This window comes from Denticeps clupeoides, chromosome 12 (genome assembly GCF_900700375.1).
Source record: "Denticeps clupeoides chromosome 12, fDenClu1.1, whole genome shotgun sequence".
In the NCBI taxonomy this organism is placed as follows: domain Eukaryota; kingdom Metazoa; phylum Chordata; class Actinopteri; order Clupeiformes; family Denticipitidae; genus Denticeps; species Denticeps clupeoides.
The window spans coordinates 14,221,111-14,244,373 of NC_041718.1; the positions used below are offsets into that span (position 1 = coordinate 14,221,111).

At 43.6% G+C, this 23,263-nt stretch overlaps 3 protein-coding genes and 1 long non-coding RNA gene across 6 annotated transcripts in view; 1 reads left to right on the forward strand and 3 right to left on the reverse strand.

Moving 5' to 3' along the window:
• Window positions 1-898: 898 nt before the first annotated feature.
• sh2d5 (SH2 domain containing 5) lies at window positions 899-6,367 on the reverse strand. Of its 3 annotated transcripts, XM_028998709.1 has the most exons (10): window positions 6,256-6,367; window positions 5,897-6,116; window positions 4,695-4,775; window positions 4,504-4,578; window positions 4,284-4,430; window positions 3,198-3,398; window positions 2,145-2,328; window positions 1,774-1,879; window positions 1,402-1,561; window positions 899-1,325 (listed from the first exon to the last, which is right to left on the reverse strand). In XM_028998709.1, exons 2-10 carry the CDS (start codon window positions 5,951-5,953, stop codon window positions 1,119-1,121), a joined length of 1,218 nt encoding a protein of 405 aa, XP_028854542.1. In that variant the 5' UTR covers window positions 5,954-6,116; window positions 6,256-6,367; the 3' UTR covers window positions 899-1,118. The 3 variants fall into 3 exon arrangements, with proteins under 3 accessions (XP_028854542.1, XP_028854544.1, XP_028854545.1); XM_028998711.1 differs by lacking the exon at window positions 6,256-6,367 and having other exon boundaries at window positions 4,657-4,775; window positions 5,897-5,949; XM_028998712.1 differs by lacking the exon at window positions 6,256-6,367 and having other exon boundaries at window positions 4,676-4,775; window positions 5,897-5,947.
• LOC114800865 (uncharacterized) lies at window positions 5,951-12,109 on the forward strand. Its single transcript, XR_003751445.1, has 3 exons — window positions 5,951-6,121; window positions 6,264-6,415; window positions 11,693-12,109. It is a non-coding gene; the product is annotated as an uncharacterized LOC114800865 (long non-coding RNA).
• hp1bp3 (heterochromatin protein 1, binding protein 3) lies at window positions 7,831-14,117 on the reverse strand. Its single transcript, XM_028998708.1, has 12 exons — window positions 13,843-14,117; window positions 13,112-13,188; window positions 12,623-12,884; window positions 12,246-12,390; window positions 11,486-11,629; window positions 11,340-11,405; window positions 10,467-10,624; window positions 9,683-9,773; window positions 9,362-9,512; window positions 8,943-9,054; window positions 8,666-8,836; window positions 7,831-8,571 (listed from the first exon to the last, which is right to left on the reverse strand). The coding sequence occupies exons 2-12, from the start codon at window positions 13,179-13,181 to the stop codon at window positions 8,166-8,168; spliced, it is 1,776 nt and encodes a 591-aa protein (XP_028854541.1). The 5' UTR covers window positions 13,182-13,188; window positions 13,843-14,117; the 3' UTR covers window positions 7,831-8,165.
• An 828-nt stretch (window positions 14,118-14,945) lies between these two features.
• Window positions 14,946-23,263, reverse strand: part of eif4g3a (eukaryotic translation initiation factor 4 gamma, 3a) — a 40,400-nt gene continuing 32,082 nt past the window's right edge. The window contains 15 exon segments of the mRNA XM_028998713.1: window positions 14,946-15,892; window positions 16,357-16,503; window positions 17,203-17,284; window positions 17,569-17,715; window positions 18,063-18,161; window positions 18,340-18,421; window positions 18,521-18,646; window positions 19,689-19,861; window positions 19,951-20,069; window positions 20,480-20,715; window positions 20,958-21,078; window positions 21,297-21,387; window positions 21,892-21,992; window positions 22,793-22,928; window positions 23,123-23,227. Coding sequence (XP_028854546.1) covers window positions 15,711-15,892; window positions 16,357-16,503; window positions 17,203-17,284; window positions 17,569-17,715; window positions 18,063-18,161; window positions 18,340-18,421; window positions 18,521-18,646; window positions 19,689-19,861; window positions 19,951-20,069; window positions 20,480-20,715; window positions 20,958-21,078; window positions 21,297-21,387; window positions 21,892-21,992; window positions 22,793-22,928; window positions 23,123-23,227 — 1,947 coding nt within the window. The 3' untranslated portion in view covers window positions 14,946-15,710.

A 23,263-nucleotide genomic window follows, 5' to 3' on the forward strand; every position in this document is an offset into this window, starting at 1 on the left:
TACGATCTAATTTGAAAGGGCATAATTCCCCACCAAAAGAGCATTACCAAATAAAAATACGGGAAAAAAAAAAAAAAAAAAGCATGATTTTTTTGCGTGATTTTGTTGTCAGTACATTCAACTATGTAAAAGGTACAAAGTATTTCATAAAAATATTTAATTCATTCAGATCTAGGATGTCTTTTTCTTTGTGTTCCCTTTATTTTTTGAGCAGTGCACTAGAATGACAACATACACAACTGGTGCCAAGTCCAAGTGTAAAATGGAATGTCATTTAGAGCAGGAAATGGCAATGGATGTTTCCTTCCTCAATGGTGTCCTAAAGGACTTCTAAAAGGATTAAAATAGAAGCATAAAAATAGACTGATCATACAATCTCAAGACAATACTTTACATTTAAAAACACAGGACTTACGATCTAATTTGAAAGGGCATAATTCCCCACCAAAAGAGCATTACCAAATAAAAATACGGGAAAAAAAAAAAAAAAAAAAAGCGTGATTTTTTTGCGTGATTTTGTTGTCAGTACATTCAACTATGTAAAAGGTACAAAGTATTTCATAAAAATATTTAATTCATTCAGATCTAGGATGTCTTTTTCTTTGTGTTCCCTTTATTTTTTGAGCAGTGCACTAGAATGACAACATACACAACTGGTGCCAAGTCCAAGTGTAAAATGGAATGTCATTTAGAGCAGGAAATGGCAATGGATGTTTCCTTCCTCAATGGTGTCCTAAAGGACTTCTAAAAGGATTAAAATAGAAGCATAAAAATAGACTGATCATACAATCTCAAGACAATACTTTACATTTAAAAACACAGGACTTACTATCTAATTTGAAAGGGCATAATTCCCCACCAAAAGAGCATTACCAAATAAAAATACGGGAAAAAAAAAAAAAAAAAAACACCCAAGTGTCATTGTTCAGTAGTGTTCACTAGAAAGTGTAAGACCATTGTAGACATGCAATTGTGATTCAGTATTGAACATAAAATAAATGTGCAGGATTTTCCAATAATTGGGGGGAAAACTGAAGACAAAAAATCTAAAAAGAAAAAATCTCTGTTCATCTCAGGCAATGTAACATGACACCAGTCTGTAAAAGGAAGCGTGCTGTTTAGATCCAGCAGTCCCGCTTGACCGGTCTACTCGAGCTCTTTCTGTGGCCATGCTGCGGGACAGCAGTGCGCGACATGCCAAAGTTCTCTTCCCACTCATAGCCATGGTTAACGCGGGTGCAGCTCAGATGATACTCCAGCTCTCCCTTGTCCTCTGTGTAGTACTCCAACAGTGCAGCGATGCTGTCGAATTCAATGTGGCATCTCTACATGGGAAACAGGACTCTGTGTAAAGTACACCACTGACTCAGATCAAACTTAAAAACCAGGATTAGCACAGACCTTGAGGAAAAATTTCCCTTTTGGTGTGGTTTTTAAGAAATATGTGGCCAGGCCCGAGGGGAAGCGTATTATTAGGGTTCCACGGTTTGGCTTCTTGGGATGGGGACACAGGAGATATGAACCCAGAACATCTTCAGAAATCAGCAAAGTGCTGCACTGACTGTATAAAGAACAAAAGCCTTTTCATTTCCAACAGACAAAGATGCAGACACAAAACAAGAAAACATGAAAAATGTACAGGATACCCTTGGATAGTATCAAATGCCCCTAAAAGCGCACAAAGCGCAGATAGTCATGGCATGTACGTTAGGCTTGTTAGTGGCTAATGGGTGTAACGTTCAAACTATGACAAGCAGCATTGTGCTGACTCACTTGGAGATCCCGGTCCAGCACCATACGGCTTGAGCCAGTGCTTCTTCAGTTTCTGCCAGTCTGGGGGCTCGCACTCGTTGCACTGGGGGACTGGCCTGCTCCTTTCCTGTTTCACATGCACACAAGAGATTCCTGAAACCCCCCCGAGCTCCCAAATGCTGCTTTACAGTTTTTGTTTTATTTCAGTGCACTTAATAGTAAAAATAAAAAAAATGCTTTATTAAAAAAAAAAAAAAAATTATAACTGTCACCTTATACTGACCCTGGAACCAGTGCGCTGTGACACCCAGAGAGTGCGTAAAAGCCCAGCGGCCTACGTTACCTAATGAGTTCCTTCAACTTTGAGAGTGTTCTCTGAACACTTGTCCCACCTTTAGGTGTATTCAGCCGTTCCAGAAGGTGGCGCTGTTTGTGTGGGGTGTAGGTGAATGACCGGTAAGCCCCAGAACGCAGAGTTTTGGGCCGGATGGCCTCTTTGCGCACCAGGGTTGGTGAGGTGGGGAGACCTTCGTCTGGACTGCTTGGCTGCTGCTCCATGTTTGGTTTTGATGGGGTCTAAATCACAGAATCCACACAGATTTAGAAATAAAAATCACTCACACTTCTTCACTTCACTTTCCATGACTTCATAGTTCTACTCCAGGTTGCAGCTGTCGGAGCCCATCCTGGAACACTGGGCGCAGGGTGGGAAACTAGCCCACCGCAGGGTGTGTATACGCACTCACACACCACTCACACCTACAGACAATTCAAAGTCACCAATTCTTTTTTTCTTTTTTTACATTTACAGCATTTAGCAAATGCCCTTATTCAGAGTGACTCAGTAGTTACAGAGACAACACATGATGACACAATAAAACTTGTCATTTTGGAGTTTGAACCCACAACCCTTCAGCTTCCTTTCCCGCTAAGGCCACCATTGTCTAAGGGTCTTGCTGAGGGACACAATGGTAGTAAGTGGGGTTTGAACATATGACTTTGTGGTCTTCTGGTTCATAGGCAAGTGTCTAAGCCACTGGGCTGCTAAACACCCTATTTACCTAGTGTGTATGGCTTTAGTTAGAAGGAGGAAGCCAGAGAACCTGGAGGAAACGCGTGTAAACTCCACACACACACAAGGTCCGAGCCTGGATTTAAACCACATGGCCAACCACCGTGCCAATAGATGGTCCTTTAAATGAACCATAGGGGTGGTAGCAGCATACTCACATATGAACAAGAGGACCATGAAGTCACTGGTTAAAACCACACTTACTACCATTGAGTCTCTAAGGAAGACACGTAACCCAGAGTTGCTTCAGGGGACTGTCCCTGTAACTACTGATTGTATGTCACTATGGAGCATAGCATAAATGTAAATATTACAGGGACAGCAATGTTGACTTTAAGTAGACATAAATCAATGTGCTGTTAGGCACACACACCTTGGCTCCAGGAAAGAGGCCCAGAAATGGTGCTCGCCGGAAGGACACCAATGCGCTGACGCTGAGGGGGAAGCCTTGGTTTAGAAGGGACGGGGTGTGAGCCGGCTTGTGCTCCACAGACTCGTCGTGGGCTTCCTCCGGGTACTGCTCCAGGTACGCCAGCTGGAAGCAGCGGCACAGCAGCATGTTCAGGAACTGGGCCTGGGTAACCATAAGAACAAGAAGACCAGTCTAACCCTCAACTGCACATTATAGAAGTGAAATTGTCATTGTGAAGCACAATGTACACGTTGACATAACGAAATGTGTCCTCTGCATTTAACCTCTGCATCACCTTGGTGAGCAGTGTGTGGGGATTGTGCCCCACAAACTATGACAAACAAGTCCAGGTACATGGGAAATATATATATATACATACACACACACACACACACACAGACACCTTCTCATTCAATGTGTTTTCTTTATTTTCATGACCATTTACATTGGTAGATTCTCACTGAAGGCATCAAAACTATGAATGAACACGTGTGGAGTTATGTACTTAACAAAAAGTGGAGACCTGGCCTCCACAGTCACCGGACCTGAACCCAATCCAGATGGTTTGGGGTGAGCTGGACCGCAGAGTGAAGGCAACAAGTGCTAAACACCTCTGGGAACTCCTTCAAGACTGTTGGAAAACCATTTCAGGTGATGACCTCTTGAAGCTCATCGAGAGAATGCAAAGAGTGTGCAAAGCAGTAATCCGAGCAAAGGGCAGCTATTTTGAAGAAACTAGAATATAAAACATATTTTCAGTTATTTCACCTTTTTTTGTTAAGAACACAACTCCACATGTGTTCATTCAGTTTTGATGCCTTCAGTGAGAATCTACCAACGTAAATGGTCATCAAAATAAAGAAAACACATTGAATGAGAAGGTGTACTATGTGTGTGTGTGTGTGTGTGTGTGTGTGTGTGTATATATATATATATATATTTTTTTTTTTAAAACAACAGTAGTTCCTGGCATTGCAAGTAGTATGTTCCTCTTAATGGAAAAGTTAACATTAGGACTAAGAGGTTTAGGGAGAAAGATGCACTTACTGCTCTAGTGTGCCTGGCCTTGAACAGGTGGCAGTACAGCTGGGCATCAGAACTGCCAGGGTTATGTGAGACGAATGCAAACTGGGAGTCTGAGGGTCGGGCAGTGGAGATTGAGACCCTACGCAAAGCATGTGCCATGAGGAGGGTCTGAGGAAATGAAAGAAACAAATGACATTTATATACACACACAAATATAATATACATTTTATTAAAACTTTACCTCTTCATCTTCATCATACACTTTGATTCCTTTGGTGGAGAACTTGAGGGAAACAGATCTTCTCCTCTTGCAGGCCTGCATCCACAAAATGGAGGAAAAAAAATCAATAAAAAAAATAAAATAAAAAAAAACACATCCGCACTGTACATTTACCAATAATTCGATGTAAAACCTCAAATTTGCTTCTGCACCTTCAGAGCCTTCATCTGCTTGTGCAACTGCTCGATCTGCTCATCTAGGCAGCGGTCCTCCACAGGGAAGGAGCAGACATACTAAAAAAAAAAAAAAAAAAAAGAAAAAAAGAATGTGATTGTTTTGTGATTTTGATGCACAGCATAGCACAGCACATGGTGCAGCGCACGCAAGCAGTTTACTGACGTGAAAGACGCCCTGAGCAGCGTGTGGGGACTGTATCTTGTTCAAACGGACCTTGTGGCACCTTTGCCACCTCATTAACTGCAAGGTCTTTACTTCCTGCAGAGGTTGAGGAAAGCCCATCTCCCACCACCCTCCTGACCACCTATAGAGGCAGTGGTGGCCTAGTGGTTAAGGAAGCAGCCCCGTAATCAGAAGGTTGCCGACTCGATTCCCGATCCGCCAAGGGGTCACTGAGGTACACTGTTCCCAGCCTGTCATGGCTGCCCACTGCTCACTCAGGGTGATGGGCTAAATTCAGAGGACAAATTTCACTGTGTGCACCATGTGCTGTGTATCACTTCAGTTTAATCACGATCAAGAGCATTCTGACCAGCTGCATCACTGGCTGGTTTGGGAACTGCACCGTATCGGACCGCAAGACCCTACAGCGGATAGTAAAGACAGCCGAGATGATAATTGGGAGTCTCTCTTCCCTCCATAACGGACATTTACAACATCCAGAGAGCCACCAGCATTGTGAAGGACTCTACACACCCGTCGCATGCACTTTTCACCCTCCTACAGTCCAGAAAAAGGTAGTGAAGCATTCGGGCCCTCACTGCCAGACTCTGCAACAGCTATATCCCACGGGCCATCAGACACCTGAACACTGAGGGACTTTACACTCTGGACTGACACACACACACTCACACTACCTCTGTTATATTGAGTAATATTATCTATTATTGCACTGTTCCATTTTGCACAGCAGTATTTGCACTGTTTTACTTTGCACATTTATTATTCATTACACCCGTTTTGTTAAATTTTACTCTTGCACTGCCTGTGTCCACTTCATGTACCCCAGTTTGTCGGTGTTGCACACGATCACTTCATGTCTAATTGTTCAAACGTTACAGGTAGCACCGGGTTTCCGGAGAAACGTCATTTCGTTTCTCTATTTACTGTCTAACACGACAACAAAGCTCAACTTCAAACGTGGGACAGGAGGGGAGTCCCGGCACACCTGCCTTACCTCTGCAGACCTGGTGACGGTGCCGCCGCCGCCGTCTGGTGCCGGCGCCTCCCCCATTCCCGACCTCCAAAAAGACGGCAGGAAAAAGACGGATTTTCACTGCAGGAAACAGGAAACAGTCTTTGTTTGAGACGGCGTGTGGGACGGCCAGTGCCGGGTCTTCTCTTGACTTTTGTCTGTCACAAGGAAGTCGTCAGCCACGGAGCCGCAATCACAACACCTGAGGTAAAAATAAAAAAATAAAAACTAAAATCACGATAATAAAAATGTTGAAAAGAAAGAGCCCCACGCAGTTTTCCAAAACTTCCGCGACTTTTTAAATCTACTTTTAATCGTACCTTTTCCCCGACCCGACTCACCTTTTCAGGCGCCGCGCCGCGCCCCTCCGCCCGCGTCTACGCCGCGCCGTTCCGCGCGTCATGTCGCGACCACGACGCAAGCCGCTTTTATCCGAGGGGATGGAATTCTCTGGGGTGTGACAGTGGGAGGAGGAGGAGGCGACGAGCAGGAACAAGTCAGGTACAAGTCACACGTTGAACACCTGGGCTTAATATTTAATCATTTGCAAATTCCGTAAATAATAGTACAGGAAGTTGTAGGAAGAAGTGAATAATTTATCTAGCACTACCCCCTTTTCTCCATGTATTGATCGGTGAGTGTTGCCTTCAAGGTGGAAACAATGTTCTTCTGTTCAGCCCTGCAACTCTGGGGTGTGTATTGGCGAGGATCTCTCGATTGAAATTGACTTTATTAACATTTTATCGTGATTATATCACGATATATTGTGATACCTATTGTGATACTTGGGGAAGCGGTGGCCTAGCAGTTAAGGAAGCGGCCCCGTAATCAGAAGGTTGTCGGCTCTAATCCTGATCCGCCAAGGTGCCACTGAGGTGCCACTGAGCAAAGCACCCTCCCCACACACTGCTCCCCAGGTGCCAGTCATGGCTGCCCACTGCTCACTCAGGGTGATGGGTTAAATGCAGAGGACACATTTCGCTGTGTCACCGTGTGCTGTGTATCACAATGACAATCACTTCACTTTCATACGGTACATATTGCAATATTCTACAGTTCAGTGAAAATGTAAAAACAGTGATGATATACAAGATGCTGTATATACTCTGTGTGGACCATATTACATTAATAATTTATCAAAAACAACATAAGTCAGAATAGAATTTTAACTGTATTGTCTTTTTCATTTGAACACACTGAACTAGTGGACACTAAACCACTAGACAACGTGAGGCACACGTTGCTGGTAGAAGTGGAGCCTTCCTGAATAATGATGAGCCTGATGTAAATGATGTTATACCGGCCTGACATGACACTACCTCCACCAAAACACTACGTGAAGTAAAATCTTCCATCTCTTCAGTACAGCAACAGTATCTGCAGAATATGCGACAGGGTGCAATGAAGCTCAGGGACACTTTCTTAACTTTGTCACCGTAATGAATAATCAGACGTCTCACCGATGACACAAAAGCTGAGGACATAATACAAATATAGTCACTTTATTGACTACAGAAAAGCATAACAATTGATGGAGCACGTGCATGCAGATATGAGCTAGGGCCGTGAAAGGAACTCACAAACACACACGGAACCGAGTTGATTAGTGTTACAAAAACAACTAACTGAATGTTCTATCTTTCATGAGCAATTAGCACTGACACACAAAAACGGAACCATGGAAATAGACATCTTAAGTCAAACTGTACTTGAAAGTTCCAACTCAATTCTGTTTATTCAGACAGCATTTTCATTGTGGCTTTTCAAGAAACCAGAAACAAAGGAGCTTTAAACAAATGCATTAAATTTGACAATATTCCAAAATCAATTAAGACTAACAAAAAGAGCTGTAATAAATCCCAAATCCACTGAAACTGTAAAAAAAAAAAAAAAAAAAAAAAAAAAAAAAACGGGTCACTGAAATGAAAATGCCACTAGTTTGAAGACAAGAGTACTGGAAACAGGTAAAAATACTGACAAGCCTCCTATAACTTGAACCCAAATTAAAAGAAATGTCTTAAAAGCAACTTAAAGTTTTAGAACAACATACCTCTATAAGGCTGATTATCAAACTTAAAACATTCTATTATATTACATGATATCTGGGGTGGTCATCAAAATAATAATAATAATAAAAATAATAATAATAATTAAAAAAAAAAAAAAAAAAGACCTGGAGAGACTGAGAAGGTAGCAAAGCACTGCAGTCTACAAAGCTACAGGTCAACTTCACTGGCATTTAACCGGAAGATCACTTCTTCTTCTCTCTGAGGGACTTGCGAGCCGCTGGCTTCTCCTCGGCGGCTGCCTTGCCCTTCTCCGCTGCTGCTTTTTTGGGCGGCGGCCTCTTGGACGCCCTGCTCGTCATCTTTTTGGCGACGGGCGTTTTGGGCTTACTCGCAGGGGCCGCTTTCTTGACCGGCGTGGCCTTAGCGGGGGGCGCAGCCTTCTTGGTGGAGGCGGCTTGTTTGCTGGCTGCAGGTTTCTTTGCCGGCAGAGGAGCGGGCTTCTTGGGCGCCGCCGCTGCTTTCTTAGCAGGCGGAGCAGCTCTCTTTGCAGGCGGGGCTGGCCTCTTGGCGGGGGGTGGTCTCTTGGCTGGAGCCCTTCTGCTGGGTGGGGGGCGTCGTGCCTTAGGTGCAAACTTCTTCACTTGTCTCCTACAAAACATAGAATTAAAAAAAAAGTTAAAAAAATTAGAACAAGAGAGCTACCCACATTACTAGCGACTAAAAAAAAATGAACAAAACATACTTCTTAGGTGGAGGTTCATCCTCCTCGTCTTCAGACTCGTCGTCATCATCCTCATCCTCGTCCTCCTCATCTTCAGACTCGTCGTCTGAGTCGACCCTCCTCTTGCGTTTTGCCTTGTCCTCCTGTTTTTTGTTCAGTTTTTCAGCTTTCTCAGGGAACAAGATGGCAGGGCTGTGAATTTGAAGCAATGTTATTGATCAAGGGAGGCTACACTTAAAACATTTAGACAGCGTTAGTCATCAGAACATCTAAAACAGCCTCTTTTAGCATGATGCACCTTGGGTAGTAGGGGTAGGAGAGCTGGTAGGTGCCGCTCAGCCCATGACCAGTGATCTGTTCCATCCAGCCCATCATCTTGCACTTCTCCAAGGTCTTCTTCAGCTGGCACACTGTGTAGAAAGAATCAAATGGTGGGAACCATCAACAGACAAGGAAAGGGTTCTTTAACCAGTTCTGTCAGGGAATGAATGGTGAGTTTTGAGTTGCACCACCGCAATCTTCAACAGAGACTGTTGCGCAACACATGGAAACAATCAACCGCTTCTTTGTTCCAACATATTTACCGATCAGGTTCTACAAGATCCAGAAAGGAACTGGTTTTCTTTCCCTTGCTGGAACTTTTCCCATTTTCCCAACATCACATTTCTCCCGAAATTCTACCAGGTTACGTCCTGGCAACAGCCCGGAGGAACTTACACACGTGATTCTCTTTTCTGTCCTTGTGGGTCTCGAGGAGAAATTTGCGCAGCGTTGTGATGCTGCAGGACTTCGGCTCGTTCATGGCAGTGATGGCAGTCACGATAGCATCTTCTAGTGGGCTGACTGCTTTTTCCCCACTTTTCTTTAACTGTGGGACCAAGAACAAACTTGTTCTGTGAGGAACAGTGCTTTGAATACAAAGTTCTGATCTATGGTTTGTGGATCCCCATAGAGGTTGACTTCAAACTGACAGTTTTACTCATTGTTAAAGCAAGTAGACTGATGTTACAAGCATAAGACTGCCATTGGAGGACTCACTTGGAATGTTCCAGAAGCTCCTTTGCCAGTAATCTGCTCCAGTTGTCCTTTCTCCACAGCTTTCTGGAGAGCATTTTTCAGTGTGTCAGGCCTAGAAGCACAAGCACTCAGTTAACAACTTTCAGGGATCACCACTATGCATGTGTCTATGCATTGTGACATTATAAAACAGCATTAGAAAATTACGGCCTTAAAATTAACCAACTATTCTTTTAACCTCTCAAAACGTTAAGATTCTATGTCCATGACTTATCATGTGTTAAATAAGACACCCAACTTTATCTCCAAGCTGTGGCCTTCACCTCACATACAAGGACTGTCACTAGGTGGCCAAAAAGGCAACAAATGGCCTGAAGTGCCAAGACAGGGGAGTCTTGTTGAGGGTGGATGACCACTGTATTCCTGTATCAGGGGTTCACTCTGGACAAAGCAAAAACATTAGAGGACAACCTTAATTGTTGGCTCCCAATGTCCAGTATAAAAAGGTGTTCTCTGAGGTCCCTAGTTCCCTGCTCCATCTCTTTCACCTTTCCTCTAATTTAGGTTTTTCTGTAACATTGGTACCATTTTACTTACAATATTTCCATGTATTTGCAATAGTAATCTACCTTTTTTAATAAATTAATTCCTGTTATTCTACTGTGCCATGCCTCTCTATGTCCAAGTAACATCAGACGAATTCAAATACATTGCTAATAATTAAAGGGAGTTCAGTTTTTGGGCACGGTCAGGCTTTTTACAAAACATACAAGTGTGACAGTTAGCACAGGACATCCAATGTTACCTCTTCTCCACATCAAACTGAGGGAAGTGCTCGGTTAGGTACTTCTTGATGAGGACGTAGGAGGCCTCTTTGGGCTCGCACAAACGCGTGAAGATGAGAGGCAGTGAATCTCCAAGGGTCTCCGCCCGCAGGCCTGGGGCAACCACCATCGATTGTTTCTACACACCAACAGCAAATATCACACTTAAAAGGTCCCATGACATGATTTTTTTTTTTTTTAATGGTCCCCTTGTACTGTATCTGAAGTCTCTTTCAGAAATTCAGCCTTGGTGTAGAATTACAGACACTTTTAGCCAGTCCCACAATGATAGTGTGTGTGGCTTTAAATGCTAATGAGGAGGAAGGAGGCCTATAGGAGTTGAGATGGCATTCGTGGAAATAACATAATTCACGACCACAATGTTTTACACTAACAGTTGTGTCAGTGTTTCTCCTGAAATAATAAAACTAACCCACTGGTTCTGCAGAGGCTCGCGTCTGCTCATTTTTACATCCAATCACCGAGCAACTGCAATGCTTCACACTTTTGAAAACCATGACAGTTTGTGGAGCGGACAAAGCATGACAAACAGGAGGTAACCTTCTCAGAGAGCGGCAGCTCAAGAGGTCTGATCTGCTGCTCTCTGAATGGTTAAGCAAAATTACCAAAGCACACCTATCGCCTTTTCTATTCTCAGTCTAATCTCACAAAGTGAATTTTTACAAAAACTTTAAACAAAATGGTCATGTATCGCCATTGCAAACATTGATATGTAATCAGTGGAATACAAGTGGGCCTTTTCAACAGAATTCAGTTCAACCATCAAATAAAAACATGGGAAATTACAAACGCACCAATAATCACTCGGGTCATTTTGCACCTCATACACTTACCTTACTGGTGGTGTTTGCAGGCAGCTTTCCAATTGAAAAACGTCCAACGAAGCCTTTCCCCTTCAGCTACAAAACAATGGCTGGTGTGAAATACTGGGCAGGACAAGTTTCATTAAAATAACTAATGAGAAAGTGCACTTAATAACCTGTTTGATGACTCCCTTTTCCACCAGCCGCTTGACAGACTTCCTAAGAAGGAACTTTCTCTTGTCCAACTCCAGAAAAGAGTATTTCTTCATTATGTACTTCATTAATACGAAAACAGAAGCCCCAGACTTGTCTTTACATTCCTGTGGTGGAAAAGAGCAGTGAAGAACAAATCAAATACTCATCACTTTGTCCTTGTCAATCAGATATGCGCTGTGGGGTTTTGCGGTGAGGCGTCCCAGTTTGGGAACTGCACCGCATCAGACCGCAAGACCCTACGGTGGATAGTGAGGATAGCTGAGAAGATCATCCCTCCATAATGGACATTTACACCACACGCTGCACCCGGAAAGACACCAGCATTGTGCAGGACACCCTCTTCACCGATGCATTCAGGCCCTCACTGCCATAGCTCTCTGCTTTCTATATTTCTATTACAGCAGTATTTGCATAATTTTTTTTTGTAACTTTTCTTGTCTATGTGTTTTGTTTGATTTCAGTGTTATATTGCACTGCCTGTGTCCCATGTCTGCACATTATGTAGCCCGGTTTGTCATTTTGTCACTTTAAATGTTATATTGTTTCATTTCACTATGTACTGTCTTAACATGTATGTAGCTAAAGCTCACTGGAAATCAGATGCGTGTGCTCGATTCATGTGGAGTGTATCACAACGCAAAAGTCATATAACATATAAAATGTTACTGATCAATAAATGAGATGCAGGCATTACTGAAAGAGAATATAAAAATAGAGGACCTGGATCGCTTCAACGAGGATATCATCCACTTTTGGGTGCTGTAGAGGTATGGACTTCTTGGACGTGGTACGTCTATCAGACGGTAAAGTGGCCCAGGCTGGAATGGACCTTTTCACCTTCCTCGGTTTCTCGTCAGTCATATCCCTGTAACAATACATTTACATTTATGCCATTTATAAGATGCCTTTATCCAGAGTGCCTTACAGTCAGTAGTAACAGGGACAGTCCCCCTGGAAACACTCAGGGTTAAGTGTCTTGCTCAGGGAGTGGGGTTTGAACCTGTGACTTTGTGGTCTTCTGGTTCATAGGTGAGTGTGTTACTAGGCTACTACCACAATGTCAAATGAGTACAATTTATTCCTTATCCATTACTCACTCTTTCTTATCTTTAGATTTTTTCTTCTTTCCTTGCTCTTCAGCGCCTTCCTTGCCAGTTTTCTCTGTGTCGTCGGTTTTCTCTCCGTTCTCTTTAGCCTCCCCATCAGCCTCTCCACCCGCCTCCCCATCAGTCTTTCCTTCAGCCGAGGGTTCCCCCTCGTCCTTCTCCCCAGTTCCAGCCTCAGCCTTGGGGGCAGGGGTCTCTGCTACCTCCTCTGCTGCCTCCACCTGGGACGACTCCTTCGGGTTCGCTTCAGGCTCTGGACCGAAACAAACGCAACTGTGCAATCAACCCAGGCACCAAGTGTGGCTGTAAGCATATATCTACAGTATTTATTCTGAATATTTATTACTTCTTGCACTCGTGTATTTTGAATCTCGATTAATTTTAATCCGCGTCATATGATCTTTTCACGCATGTGCAAGCAGATAGGCCCGTAAAGGCCGCGACACCCATCCGACATGACCCTGGACTGCTTCTACACACCTCCATCAGGGGGGTTTGCTGGAGGGGCTTGCTCCTGGGCCTTGGCAGCTGCTCCTCGGCGTACAGGCATGGTGGACCTGCACAGGGAAACGAACTGTCAGCTGCATGCATGAAACTGGGCATTAGGAGACCACTGTGTGCATTCAACACCCCGAACGTCACCTCTGTTGAAGTGTGAACGTGTTGCACAACGTGCAAGCACCAGCGTGCTAAATGTCGTCGAAATTAATTGCTAACGTTTGCGTGTGCAAGTTCAAGAAAAAAAAAGAGCAGCAGACTGTTACCATTCATTTCTTAACGTGTCTGTGTACAGATTTAGGCTGAAATTGCACGTCGTTTGCCAAATTTGACTTATTGCGCGACACGGTTGGCCTGCTTGTTGTTCACCTGGACGTGATCTGCGGGACACGACATGATGCATGTTTAAAAACGCTCGTTTGAAATAGCAAAAAACAATAAAAGCCCACGCATTCGGATGTCCGTGCATGTTGTGCGTGTATTCTGGGGAAGGAAAAAAAAAATAACCCAAAACAAAACAAAACTGCATGAATTCGGAATGGCCATTTTGTTCATTTAGCGTTACCCTACACAGTAATGGCGCCGCATTTGGGTTGATGGTAAAATGCATGAAGTTGGGGTGGCAATGGAAGACAAACGGAATGATACGGCGGACCGTGGCGGCCGCCTTTTCGCCGAGAATTCGCGTGAAATGTCCGCGCCCCACCCCTTACCTTCCGAAGCTCCGTATATCTCGCAGAAAAAGTAATCCGGCGCTCCTCTATCTTTCGAATTCTTTCTTTCGGCCGCGCCCCTCCCCCCTTCGACGCGCACGTAAGCGACGTCAGGGTCGCGTCAGGCGTGTCCTTTGTCTGCAACGGAGCGCGGTTTGCGACGCGGGGGCCTGTCTGTGTCGGGGACGCAGCGGCGGCGAATCCGGTGCCGGTTGGACCCCGGATTGCGATAATAATATTAAAATAATAATAATAATAATTACAATATAGCTTCGCCTTGATAATGACAGGAAACGGGAAGCGGTGGGGGCGCGTTCGCCGCGATCGGCCTCTGCGCACCTGCTCAAGCGTTCAATGTGCCAACAAATCCCGTTATATGCACAATACAAACGGGTTAGTTTGGTCAGTGTTTAGGCTGTTATTACTTCCAGACTTAGAGCTATTCTCTAAATTAAAGAAAAAACAACCCGCAATAATCTCTAAGCTAAAAAAAAAAAAAAAACGCTCGTCCTGAACATGCCCACTAACAGCGAACACCAGTTCTCCTTTCGCGTCTGTTTACATTTACATTACATTACAGTTAAATACTCGAGAGCAAATTAAATTGTTCTTAGCATATACAAAATCAATTTTGCAAGGGCAAGGTAGCAGACATATGATAATAAGAAATGCCACTTTAATTGCAAAGCCATTCCCACACTTACCACTTTCGTGTTGGTACTGACTTTCTTTTTTCAGATCACATTAAAATTAAATTACAACCGGCATTCACACAGATGACATTCAGTAAATAGCAAACCACAATTTACAGAGGGGGGAAAAAAAACAGGCAAAAAAAATGATTCTTAGCCTCTGGCAATTTTACCTTTACGTGCATCTGCTGGTGCAAATCAAACACACACTAACGTTTATTCAGGTCAGGCAACCTCCTTTGGACACTTCTGCATTGAACACTGCGTACTTTCCCAGATATGACTATTTTCCACCAACCCACCTCAAGTCTGCACGCCCAACCTTCACGTGATTACAGATCATCCTGAAAACTTAAACCATCTCACAGTGCTGGGATAATGCGAGCAGAAGCATCAACACAAAACACAGCACATTCTTAAAGAGTCTTTAATGTATTTACAAGCTTTACATTTGTATTATTTCTGCTGTATTACAAGGTTCCATGACCCTGGCATTGTTCGCAGTTGCATTGAAGTACACATTTTTCTTTGTCTTAGTGTGTATGCATTGTTCTGTGTTGCTCAGAGGATGACTGTGGGCGCAAACCATTCCGTGATTTTGAAGGCCCACACATGTCTAGCAAACACTGTAAGAAGAGTCATCTGAGTGTCAATGTCATTCATTGTTAACTTCTGCTGTTCAAAAAAAAAAAAAAAAAAAAATATCACCTGTAAGCACGGCTTTGCTTCTCATCCAAAAATATCTTCTTATAAACCCTGTCTTATGCAAACAAACTGGGATGAAAAGAGGGGTTGATTGATAATTATTACAGTTATTATTACTAATAATTGTGTTATTTCTATTTGTATTCTCCCCAATGTAAGCTTTTGCAACTGTTAAATAAAAAGGTCCTTTTGTTGCAGTTTTACAATAAAAAAAACAATAAATAAATCAGTTCACATAACCTATTTTAAGTCTCTTCTTAAAAAGTAACAAAAGAAAAACTTGAAAGCAAAAATATTTTCTATGTATTATACATGTATTTAGTGTAATCCCGCTCTGGAATCCTCAGGGCTGGCAGAATATCTTGAGGCCGTGCAGCCTCAGTTCATCTGGTTTTGATCTGAAGTTAACGTCAGTCTCAGGGTCACATCTGGTGGGCCACAGCTTCAGCAGGCCATGGCCGGCTCTGGTTGTCAATTGTCCTCCGACTCCTCTTCAGCCTCGCGCAGCCAGGTGAAGAAGGCGGTGACGGACTTGAGGGCCACTCCTTTTCCCTGCTGCTCTTCGGGGTCCTTGCTCGTCTCCCACTTGTAGAAGGCGTCCTCTGAGATCACGTCCTCGTCGTAGAGGCAGTCGAAGAACATGCGGAGCAAGTCTGCGTTGATGGAATTAAAGTAAAGGTTATCTGGAGATGGCCATTTGCTACACAAAGCTCCAAAACGTTTTTGTGCTTTCCAGGGGCAGTGGCGGCATGGCGAGTAAGGAAGTTCAACACCCGAACCGCCAAGGTGCCACTGAGCAAGGTACATTCCCCTTACACTGCTCCTCGAGCGCCTTTTATGGCTCACTGCTAACTAAGGATGATGGTTAAAAGCAGAGGACACATTTCATTTTGTGCACCCTGTGCTGTGCGCTGCAGTGTATCACAATGACAATCGCTTAATTATCAATAGATGTCTATTTCAGTGACAAAAGTGCATCTTTGTCCAGCACTGCTGTTGTGTAGTGAAAAAGAAAAACGGCCCAAACTTAAAAGTTTTAACCTACTGGGTTCAGATCATGACTTAAACTTTTAGACCATTAACGTCTTAAAATTTGAGTGACAAAAAAATTACTTACTGGGAGGCTGATCGAGGGTAACTATTAATGCTTGAAGTGCATAAAGTGCTTGTAACTGTCGCTCAGTGTCTGAGCTAAGGTACTTGAGTAACACCGGCAATCTCCTCTGGATAACAGCTGTGTCCACGCTGCAGGAAGTGCTTTCGTCTAGACAGCAAATGAAGGCGAGGAAGGGAGAGGGAGAGACAGTGGTGACGGGGATGGGAGAAAAGGAAGAGATTGTTTTGAGTGGAAGGGATGAAATGCTCCGGCAGTTCAAGTGATTCAATCCCAGCATGGGAGTGCATTTTAGGACTGCTTTGATAATGCAGGCTGAAACGAGCGCAGTCACTCGACCCCATTAAGAAATGGGGATCGGAAAAAAAAGAGCCAATGACACCAAAGGGCTATGAAAAGTGCCACTCGATGCTTATCATGTGTGAATCAATTTACATGTATTAAAAACCTGCATGAAGTAAAACGTCTTTAAAAACACAGGAACTCTGCAGATCATCTCAATATCGACACTTTCAATATTGGAGTCAGTGCTCCCATAAAAAAACTGGTAAGAAGATAAAAACAGGGTCTTGCTGCTACAAACTCTAGCTGATAAATAAGGGAAATCACAGAATTCATCTCACAACACTAACCTAATTTAATGATTTGTGAAAACTGAAGTGAAAAAAAAACCTAATAGTCTTTGGTTGTAAGAATAACTGTGTGTTATTAGACCACGTTGCTGCTGTATTCTTATCAAAAGTTCATTTCACTGTGCATTTTAATTTTTTTTTGCTTGTAACTGTGCTGGTGTTTCTAAGGAAGTGATTGGTGAGGTGCATGTCACTTTATACTGGATGGCGCATGTACCTTTCACTGCTGCCTTGCACACTGCCGTCATTAAAGCCCGCAAGAAAGGAGATGAACTCATCTGTGACTCGTCTAAATTGGCCTGCAATTGGGAGAGGAAAGACACACACAGAGACCACACTGTAAACATTGTAGGATGCATTTTTTACAGCATTTAATCAGACGCCCTTATCCAAAGTGACAGGGACAGTCCCCTCCTGGTCAACTTAGGGTTAAGCGTCTTGCTCAGGGACACAATGGTAGTAAGTGGGATTTGAACCTGGGTCTTCTGGTTCATATGCGAGTGTGTTACCCACTAGGCTGCTACCACCCGCATTTACTCTAACAAACTACCAAACGACTGAAGTGAAAAAATGGCAGACTTGCCTCCACCCAGTCAAAGATCTGCTCGTCACTGGCCATGTCCTCCAGCAGGAGCTGCTCCAGCTGCTTAGTCAGCTCATCTGGCGAGAGACTATCCTGGGATGAGGGCGGGGTCGGGCTGGAGCAGTCAGATGTAGTAAACTGGAGTTTCTAAGAAAAAAAAAAAAAAAAAAATCTCAGACAAAGTTCTTACTCTTTATTAGCAAATACATACCCACGTTGATATGCCCTTGTCAAGCATGACAATATAGAGGTCTTATGTAATTACTTAATAACTTGTCAAATTCAACCATTTCATTTTACACTAATGGAAAATAATAAGCCAGGAACCTGACAGACAGTGTCAACTCCCTACTTTCACTGAGAGCACAAGCATCTGCTGAACAAAAAATGACAGCTGGAGAGCATCTCTCATCATTTATCATAAGTTCTCGAAGTGCAAAGGTCAAGTGAAAGGCAAGGGGACATCCAGGGTGCACGCAGCAGTGTTGACATACATGTTCAGAGATGAAGGTGTGCAACTCCTCTCCCTCAGGAAGAAAGTCACTCCAGTTGAGGCCCGACTCGGCCCACAAGGCTCCCACTTTTCTATGGCTCTGTTGGATATGAAATCACTTTCCGTAAATAACAGCCACATTAGCCCGCATTCAGCATTTCTTTCCCCCAAATATTATTTATACATCACACCCAAAGGTCAGTTATTAGAAAACGTGTAGTTACAGTAATTGCAATTCATTATGGGTTCCAACACAAACTTATGCAGAAGCTGCTTACCATTTGTTTGCATAGTAGGTGCAAAATTTCCGAAAATAAGATCCCAGCGCTTCCCACAGGAAGTAACGGTTTGCTTATTTCACTGTGAGAACAAAAAACACCAGCGTGAAGACAGATAAAAGCAACCGTATCATTTGTAAGACGCATTCGGGTTTTTATCTCAAAGTTTAATAAAACGTACGTGAAGAGCTCTCTCATAGAGATGCCCCCTTCCCTCAGCACGGGGCTGAGCAGCTCTGCCAGGTACAGCCAGATGTGGGGAATGTCTATTGCCATGTCGTCTGCCAGCTCCAGCGTGTCTGAGATCCTGCAGAGTCACAGCATCACAGTCCGTCATCTACACATCACAGCAGATCAGAGATCAAGTGCGTTTTGCTTATTATATACTGTGCATCGGTAAAATAAGAAAGTGGGTTGCCCAAGGTAGCAATGGTGGTAGCCAGGACTTAGGGTTAACCTCACGAATTACACTCCTGGTATGCAGATGCTGAGAGTAGAAGTGATTTCATGAAAAATCATGATATTCTAATTTCATAATGTCACACCATTATGGAGCGAATTACAGTTATTAAAAGTTATTAAAATTGTGTTGGTGAAGGTAAACATGTCTGGAAAAATCTTCAGTACTGCTGAAGCTTTAAAACCCCAAAAAGCAGCTACTTCAGTGTAGGGGTGGGGAATATATAGAATATACTCAATTTATCTAGTTTTGTTCCATGTGTAATGTGCTAAATGACTACATTGTGCACATAGACCATAAGTGCTAATGTTGTTGTACTTCATGTACTTTGCTTTCAAGGTTTTGCTTCTATGCCCAGTCAAGCCAACAGCTCTGCTCCCCCGACCCCACACCGAGAAAACTACTCTGGCGCATGCACATTTTGTACCGGAACAGATGAGAATCCGTGGAGATAAGTGAAAACCCACACGATTTTTGGATTAAGTTAGGGTGTCCCCTGAATTTGTCCTCTTTTTGAGACCTGGAAATTGTGTCCGGCTGGGTTTTTAGAATGGTCAATTTTTGTTTGAGATACTTAAACATTTGTCACAACATGGGCATCCTACACCCCTTTACGATGTTAAATGTTTGTTGAATTCATTATATTGGTGTAACTTTATAGCTGAATTTAGCATACTGTGATAAAGGTCACTGTACAGATAGCATTTATACAGATAGAGATGTTTATCGTGTACCACGATATAGCTTAAAGATATCTGAAAGTACATTGAATTTCAAAAACAAATTAACTGATGTAAGGAAGCCTGCGGAAACACACGGAATGAAATGAAAAAGACCTGGCACCCTGGACCTCCGTGAATGGAGGCAACGTAAAGATGCATCCTCTCACCCTCTGAAGAAGTGGTTCCTGGTGAGAGTGCCACGCTGCAGCAGCTGGAAGAAAAGCTGGCCCATGTGATCCCGGGTAATCTGACTGCGCTCCAGCGTGGCCTCCACACCCACCCGTACGAACGTGCAAAGCTGAGAGGCCGGGTCCAGCTCGCTGACGCACTGCACCGCCTCCTGCGTGCACAAACGTCACGCTAGTGTTGAACACAGGGCGTTCATGAAGCTTAATCAGTGAGAATGGGCTGAGAGGTAATGCTATGTACCTTGTAGTCGTTGATGTGCAGGAACTCATCAATGATTGATCTGCACTTCCTCTCCATCTCCTCCTCAGACAGGGGGGTCTTCACTGGAGCTCCTGACACAGGAGTCTCCACTTTCACTGCTGAACAAAACCCAAGTGTTACTGCATGTACACATTCAGTCATTTTATATGACTGCAGTTATTTATGCATAATCACTGAAATTCATCTATTATCTCAAAATTGTTTGTGCTACTATGACAAACGACCCAATGCTCTATGACAAAAATTAAACTCTGTGCTTGATCTGTTACGCAGACATCCCTCTTCTAGACTAATATAACAATATAGCAACATAGTTTATAAAGTTTGTTAACAACAGATAGGGCTTTAATCCTCTGTATTTCATTTTTTTATGTTGCAGGATTCAATCTGTAGGCTACTACTTAGTTTATTCTGAAACAATGGTTAAAAAAAATACTACTTAATTATTTTAATGAGAATTGAAATCTTGTGATTGCCTAGTTCTAGTGTACTAGTTCAAGGGTCTCACCAGGTGTGTGTGACTGGCCATGGTCCGAGTCTCTCCTCTCCTCTGTGGTTCTGCTAATGCAGCGTTGGGGGTGGGGTTCAGGCTCATCCTGCCGCACCTCCTCTGGAGAAGGGCTTTCCAACGGCTCCTTGCTGCTGCTGCCCCTGTTAAAGGGTCCTGCCAGCACTGGCCCTGAGCTGGACCCTGAGCTTGGAACTGAAGGCTTATCGCTCCTCTCCCTGCCCACACTGCCACGACTATGAACACACACATTCACACCACATAATGCTGGCTGTTAAGCTGGCAGAGGTCTAATGAAAAGCCTTGTTTGTGGAGGCATATGCACACTGATGGTGATTCATAAGCGCTACAGCACAGATTAGCTCCTGTCAAAATCTCAATGACACCAGCCTTTTTACTGGATTGTAGAGGAGAGCAAGATCCATTCATTAACAGTAGACGGCATAGGAAAACATAGCTGCAGACAGCACAGACATACCTTCCCAGGGTCCTCCTTGAGTCGCACTCTGTGTTTGGACTGGGCGTGGTACTTGGCTGGGCTGGAGACGACTGCAGAGCCTGGAACCGATTCAGGCTGCTGCCAGTGGAACGTGATAGTTCTGATTTCACACACACACACACACACACACACACACACACACACACACACACACACACACACACACACACAAATAAGGACCAGTTTCCCCAACTGTACAGGTATGTAGTCGTGATTTTCCTTGTGTGTACATGCATGTCCTGTATGCTATGATGGCGGCTAGCAATAAGCTGCCGTAACTGCCGTCGTTTTTTGTAGCGTGGTATAGATGTTCCTCACCAGTGTCACTGGTCTTTGCTCCTCCACTGCTGCCCTTCATCCAGTTGAGTTGAGCCCGTGGGCCCAGCTGGATCTTATCATCGTTCGGAGGCTGCAGATAAACATAAAGCATTAAATGTCTGACAACCACAGAACGAGAGCACTACAGATACAGAGAGGCTGTAATGATGCTATTCCATCAGCAGGTGGCTCAGCCAGCCTCAACACTGCAGTGAAGTGTAAAAGATCTGTAGTGCGCAGGGCCAGAACTGACAGCCCACATTATGTTCTAATAGCACGCATGTTTGAGATATCAGGGTGATATTGCTCTAAAGGGTTATTTTTGACATTCTAAAATGCAACAAAGACAGTGAGTGAATAGCCTAGTTTTTAGTAGCCTAATTGGTAACACACTCGCCTATGAACCAGAAGACCACAAAGTCACTTTTTCACTCTGGATAAGAGCATCTGATAAAATGGCAAGAATGTAAATGTGAAGAATTGTGTAAAAGTGTGAATTCTGTTTGGAACAATATCCCACAGCACAGCTCAAGTTGTAAAGTCGTGTTTGTGTGCAAGTATGTGATCCTGAGGTCCTCATGGACCTCAAGCTCACCTTGGAGATCTTAGGGATCTTGCTGGGGTCAATGGTCCTGCTGTTCTTGCTCATGGGCACAGTGTTCCAGTCGTCCCTCTGAGAGCGCCCATCTCTCTGGTCTAAAGATAACAGATGTGACAGGTCAGCACTAGTTTGGTTCGAGTGTCAATCTATTCCCAGAAAAAAAACGTAAATCAAAGCAGCACAACTAATCAAATCACCATCATCTTTCCTTTAAAAATCTATTTTGAACAAGAACATGAATGGGCTACAAAGGGTCTCACATATTTCAGTGTTTAAGCTATTGCCACACATCCCAATTTCACTGCAGGATGGGTCATAGTCAAAAACCAATAAATCAGGACATTCAGCACCCAAATGGGACACTGATTCTGCATTCCAAGCAATTAGTCTGCATCTTTAATGGACATTGTCACCTGCAACATCTACTTGACCCAGAAGGTCATTAAAACTGGGTCAGAATAATTAGTCGATCTATGCATATAACCTGGTTTGGTCTGATAAAGATAGCTGTGAAGAAGGAGGTGGGGTTTTAAATTTGTGGCCAGACAGACGGAGTACCATTTAATGAGCAAGTGCCACAATTTACATAGTATTTGCCTGTTGTGCGCAGAGGTTAAAAAAAAACCAAAACATTATATTGTTAAGAGACAATATTTCACAGTCAGTGACTAATACAGACCATGTAGTGAAAGATCCACATTCATATTTACCAGATACTTGCAATATCTTGCAATATCTCTGCAATAAACCAGAGCCATTGTGTAGCATACAAGCTACAATATAATATATTTCTATTGCATCCCAAGCTTGACTGCAGCACGGACATTATCTGATGTGGACAGGGTGCAGTGTACTCCTGTATTAAGCCCTAAAGAGGATTTGGATGCTGGCTGACCTGGCCTCCTCTTGCTGTCTTTAGTGCTCAGCTGGTAGACCTTCCTCTGCTCCTCCTCCTCCTCAATCTTGGCCTCTTTGTGGATCTGCTCGATGGTTTTTGGGCCCTGGTCGGCTCTTCGTGATACCCAGTTGTGCTGCATGGGCAGAGCAGGGGGACAGCAGGTTTATACATGTCTGTCTGACGATGGCAGATGTTCTCTTATTTTTGCAGAGGCGTCTAAATGCATTATGCAGCAATGAATTACGGGACGCCAGAAGTTCAATTGCAAAGGTTTTTTTTTTTTTTTTAAACACACTCACACACACACACACACACACACATACATACCAGTCTGAGGTCTATTACATCCTGTAACATGAAACGTATCCGTGACGACGTCTTCCTTTCCTTCACAATTTTTTCCATCTGGGTGAAATACTGGTCCATGCGAGGCTGTAAGAGATACCAGAGCGGCTCCTCTGTGAATCA